Source organism: Photinus pyralis, unplaced genomic scaffold (assembly GCF_008802855.1).
Source record: "Photinus pyralis isolate 1611_PpyrPB1 unplaced genomic scaffold, Ppyr1.3 Ppyr1.4_LG7, whole genome shotgun sequence".
NCBI lineage: Eukaryota > Metazoa > Arthropoda > Insecta > Coleoptera > Lampyridae > Photinus > Photinus pyralis.
The window spans coordinates 20,409,936-20,415,935 of NW_022170738.1; the positions used below are offsets into that span (position 1 = coordinate 20,409,936).

Consider the following 6,000-nt stretch of genomic DNA (forward strand, 5'->3'; position numbering starts at 1 on the left):
GATTCTATACAGAAAAGTAAAGGTAGTTTGCATTTAAATCCGTATTCTAAAATGACCGGTTTTTGTACAAAGGGAAACTAAATAAACATTTGTGCAGCTATTGTAACATTTTTAATGAAAAGCTGCCTGCGATTTAACAGAACTGTCAGAAAACAAATGCTGTTCTCTCATAAAACAAAACATAATTAAATTTTATGTTTAATTATGATTAAGAAGCTTAAAAAAACCTCGAAAGTGCTATATCGTAGATATAGGAAAGGTTGCTTACATTATTTCTCACATTCTCGATAAAACGCGAAAATAAAACGTATTTCTGTAAATGTAAACTTAATTGGGCCAACGTTCAAGATTTTTTTAGAGGAAACTGATTGTGAAGCAAGAGCGCTTATCCTCACGTATTTCTGTCCTTTTGGGCCCGGCCCGAGCAATACAATTCCATATACAAGATCGCTATTAAAGAATCAAATCTCTCACACTCAAACCGTTTGAGATATAGACATGAAAATTGGAATGCTTCTATTTGAAATTAGTTCATATATTTTAAGGTTAAAAACTTTTGAGTGCGACCGCTCTCTTGAATTTTTTTTAAATAGCAACATAGGTATCATGAATGATGTTAAGTTAAAAAATAATGGAGAAAAAATCTGTCAAATATGTCAAGATTTATTTCTCCCGTAATAGTTGTAAGGAAACAAACCATGTGTACTGTATTTTGGTCACTTATTAAACACATTGATTTTTTGTTAATTTTTTAATTTAAAGGTATCTAAATTTAAAGTGCAATACCTACGCCAACCAAGAGTATAGCAAAGTTTTTCTAATTTCGAAACAAAACAAAATAAGCTTTCGCCACCTTCACACACATCTTATTTTTTGACACTACCTGGAGATACTTGCCCTTAAAAAAATTGTACGACTGAGACATAGGGGGACAAAAAATATAGGTACTCAGCACCGAAACATTCCAAACAAGGATATAGAGAATTTTATGAAGTACATAAAAGATTTTTTTGTACTCATTGAATGGAAAGATAATGTTTCCAAGCATCCTCGATGCACGGGAAAACGACTCTCCCGCATCGCGGTGTTTTTTAGTTTCCGCTGGAGAGAAGGGGTTATGCTCGTTCTTCGGTTGGTAGTACTTATTGAAGTCAACGAACGTCATGTCATGGTTAACTGTCATCTGCTGTAAAATCAATTAAACCGTTGGTTGAGGGTATTTAGTGCGATTAATCGGAAACAGACGTACACTAAGTTTTACGTAAATATATAAACAAGAACTTATAACGCAATCAAATTATTTTTCAGAATTGGAACTCAAGAAAAAGTAAAATTTATTGTTAAAACGTCTTAAAATGTGACCAGTGATATTCTGCAACTATTGGCATATGCAGTTTAAGAAAGCACATATTAACACACACAAAGCTTCCAAGGATTTTAAATGTAACGAGTGTATTTACGCAACTCAAGATATTCAGTGCAAACGATGCAATGCCGTGACCAGTAGTAGCACTCATTGCAAAGGCAAAATATGTATTAACCAAAGATGTGGAAGTTTTAAATGTGACCAGTGCATTATTAAAAGTGGGTAGTTACAAAATTATGTTACCAACCAAACATATGATTGTGTTACCAACTCATGATTAAAAAAAAGCTAATTTACAAAACTTTATTAATTTTGACCTTTTTTTACGCAATTCGTTACAAAAAATATTGTACCTAACTCTTTCGGAAAGAATTTTCCCGCATTCGCACTAAATGCAGCACTCCCTACGGTCGTGCTGCAAACAAAGTGCTCATGCGGGAAAATTAACTTACCGAACTTGTTAGGTAAATAACTATTACAGAACCGAATTCCACACGGGTCCCCAATGAACGTAACATTATTTATAATGACGATCAACGACATACTGGATCAAGTCAGAACACCTGTTAAAGTGTTAAGTTTCGCCGACGATCTACTTCTATACGTCAAGGCAAATGATCAAACAACAATACAAAACCACGGCCTCCTATGCGAAGCAGCAAAACCGCCCCTAAAAATTAGAAGAAAAATCCTGTCCACAGAATATTACTACAAAAGATTCCTCAACACAAAAACTACTACTCAGCAAATAAATCTCTATCTCAGCCATTTCACATACCTACTCATAAAAGCCGTGCTATCACCAACCTACATACCTACGCAAATCCTTCCAAATGAAGAACCTATTATCGCACCCTGGAAATTCAATCATCCACAAACTAACCTATCTCACATAAAGCTGCCCCAACATGTAACACCAAATTTTAAAAAAACTCTGTGTGCGTGGAAGTGGGAGTGACAACAATTGTACCAGAGCGCAAAGAACAACCCTCAGAGGAAATCCAGTCAACACAAAAACTTACACCAATTAAACCGAATGTGAGAAGATGGAAACAAAGACTATACAACAGGAAATATGAGGTTACCCTAAGACGACGGCGCGGCGGCTGGGCCACACAAAACTTACCACGATCACCTACTCCAAAAGTCAGAAACACCCCAATGCGAAAAATGTAACATGGACTTGACGACAAAACAGAACACATAAGAACTTCAACACACCTACCGGACGGATTGGAAGTGGCACTGAATCCGGAGAAGACTGACGGAAGGATAATAAAAGCTTTTATAGGAGAAATACAAATCACTAAACAAAAATAGACAAATATAGCAAACGAGCTCCTGGGTATGACTATAGCATGTGCAAAACCAAATTTTAAACCTGATGTTAGTTTTGCTTTTATTTAAAGTGTATATGTATGAAATTTCATTGCTTCCATAAATAAAAAAGTTGGCACTGCACATCCTACACAAAACCAAATTTGGAAATGGCGCTACATTTGCTTTTATTCCAAGAGGTTATGTATCAAATTTCATTTAAATACCTTCCATAAATAAGAAAGTTTGCAATTCGGCCTGTAAATGGTCGAAAGGCGCAAATGGCACTGTGAATGCTGATCGATTAGGCTCAACTGTTGGAATTGTGTATTATATGGCTAAAGCTATGCGCATATTGAATTTCATGCAATTCGGTTCATAACTAACGGAGATGTCAAAAGGGCCTACTTTATTTTTTGGGCTACATTGCCAATTCACGAACCCCGATCTACAAATTTGATAAAGAATCCACCTGCAAAATTTCATCGTAATCGGTCCATTCGTTTATGAGTTATCGTGCTAACGGACGGGCGGACGGACGGACGGACAGACACCGCAAAATTATAAACTCGCTAGGAGCTCGTTAATAACTACCTAACTGCATTCAGCAATTTTTCTACACGCACTATATTATATTCATCAAATGTATATTAACCCAATGTAATCCAAAAAACCATAAATGGGTGCCAATAACCCTGGCAGTTGAGGTATCTTCCAAAAAAATTTAAATAAAAAAAACTATGATGAAAGATTACAATATCAACGATAAGGAGTTGAAAAGGGTGGTTCAAATTAAAGGTGTAATCTTCGATTCTAAACTTAATTTTAAGACACACATTAACGGGTTATGTGAGATACGGCAAGACGAAGGCTCGGTATGATTTGGCGCCTTGTAAGTTATAATTCACATAGCCTTAGAACGCTTTACATTTCACTTGTGAAGAGCCGATTAGAAGATTTATCAGTCATTTGGTCTCTCACATTTTTTTTTAGATGTTTGGAATATAAAATGGGAAGAGCACATGTTAAATGCGAATACAGTAATATCGAGAGTAATATCATGCAAGAAGTGAACATCACATCATTGAAACAACGAGAAAATATAGTGGATTTATATAGGTATTCTCTTCAAATTTATTAATGGTTATATTGAGCGTCCCGACCTACTCGAAAGAATTTTATTTCGCAATTGTTTAAGCGCATTTGTGAAAGAAAATATGCTATTGAAATCGTCGATGTGTCTTTCAAATTGACTAATATTTAAAGCCTATTTAATAGCTTTGGAGTAGTTGGAGATTATTATTAATTATACGTTTAAAAGACTTACAAACAACCCTAAAATTGACACCTGCTATATATTGATAAAAAGCCCGTCCGTTTTAAAATTTCGTAATTTTTTAGAGCAATTCGCTCTTAGCTACCTACATACCTAGCAATACTCAATTTCCGGGATTGTAATTTTTGTTGTTTGATAGATTATGTTTATATGACCTAAAAGTAAACCTACAACGTTTATGAAATAGTTGTAAATAATTCTCTATTTTGAACTACACGACAAATTTTTGTACGAATACTGTTTTTATTAAAACAATGACTCTGGTATACATCATTATTATTAAAAGCGCCGCTTTATATTCTTGGAACAATAATCGGGGTGTTTCTTTTATATATTTTTCTTCGGGGTAAAAGTAAGAGACACGACGGGGCCAGCGCATAAATTTCGCGCGATTTGCCATTTGCGGTATTCCCGCCCTTTGCATTTGAAATTCGCATTTATTTAGTGCGAAGTTTGCCGCGATTGCAACTTCAATTTGAATGAAGCATGCGGTGATTATATATTCAACCGATCAAGTAAAGAGAGGGTTTACGATTTGCGTTCAGTAGCTGGGAAGCGACGTTGAGGGTTGACTTGAATTTTACATGACCATCAATATACATGCGGGAAGTAAGACGTATAAAGTGCCCATGCCATTAGAGATCCACATGGAGTTACGAAGGTGATAGGCGACAGGCGATAATGGGAAAGATCGATATCGGCGCGGGGCGCCGGTTCTGGAGTGACGGGAGTGGTAGCTGGGCTCGGATAGCAAATGTAGGTTAGCCGGAGCCGCTGGAGCTGTACAGGGCGGTGGCAGGATCGATATATAACAGCAAAAGCACAGCTTCCCGCCACATCCCTAGCACCCGGAGCCGCCTAACCCACTGACCCAACACGCGCTCTGCAGCACGCTTATTTGTTGCGACTCTCTTGCTCATGCTCGAGGAAATCGTGGTCGCAACCACAACTTTCTTTGAAACTTCAACTTATGCAACTAATAGGATTTCTCATTAATTTTTCCATAACAATAATACGAAAACTTTTAAAAATCATCTTGAAAAAATATTGTTAAGCGGCGTCATTGTTACTACTTTGGGACGAGAAAAAATAGTCAACTATTCTAAAAAATTTGATATAGAAATAAAAGTTTCTGGCGTAATTTGTGGAATTCTAAGGTCTACCAGATAGGGAATTGCTAAAGCAAGTACCTGGTTCCTTAGTTGGAGAGCAGTGTCCATCAGCAATAGGTTTAGGGGTAGGGGAGGCCGGTGCCTTACGGTCATCTTCGCCTGCGGACATGGCAAGAGGCCGTCATTCACCGCGGGCGCCGATGACCAGGTGCCGATTTCAGCACAGCTTACGCGATCACCGACCGCCGCCGGGAGTTACAAACGACTGAACGCAGCATCCCTGCTCCTGAACGTACACCCCCAGGACCTATCGACGGAGACGCCGCACGCGCAGCATCTCTTACTTCACCAAGCCATGTAGCCCTCAATAGACACCTACCTGCGCCACTTCAACGAATGGTAACTGATTTATTTCCTCCACCATCACATAACAATTATCATCCACGTTTCTGATTGCCAATTATTGCGAAAGGAATAACAATTACGCTCGATTGGCATTGTTAAACGCCGACAACGCCTCCGTCTCGCGAAATGTTTTGTTTTGTTCAAGGGGAAAATCCAAATTTCTTAAGATTGATTAAGGTTACTAGGTCAAGCTCACCACCCCTAAGAAGCCACCAAAGACATCCGGACACATTTCCAATTTTTAATGCGCCGAGTACTCGCATAATTAAACAACCGTAAACCAAAATCTTTGCATCTTAGCATAAATTCAAAATTCAGAAGTGGGAAGAGCACATGTTAAATGCGAATACAGTAATATCGAGAGTAATATCATGCAAGAAGTGAACATCACATCATTGAAACAACGAGAAAATATAGTGGATTTATATAGGTATCCTCTTCAAATTTATTAATGGTTATATTGA

General features: G+C 37.5%; 1 protein-coding gene across 5 annotated transcripts in view; it reads right to left on the reverse strand.

Moving 5' to 3' along the window:
- The window catches only part of LOC116175605 (solute carrier family 12 member 6), a 127,781-nt gene extending 122,399 nt beyond the window's left edge, over positions 1 to 5,382 (reverse strand). For all 5 annotated transcript variants that reach the window (XM_031493799.1, XM_031493804.1, XM_031493800.1 and 2 more), the window contains exon 1: positions 5,210 to 5,382. In XM_031493799.1, coding sequence (XP_031349659.1) covers positions 5,210 to 5,300 — 91 coding nt within the window. In that variant the 5' untranslated portion in view covers positions 5,301 to 5,382. The remainder of the gene's footprint in view (positions 1 to 5,209) is intronic.
- Between the last annotated feature and the right edge of the window lie 618 nt (positions 5,383 to 6,000).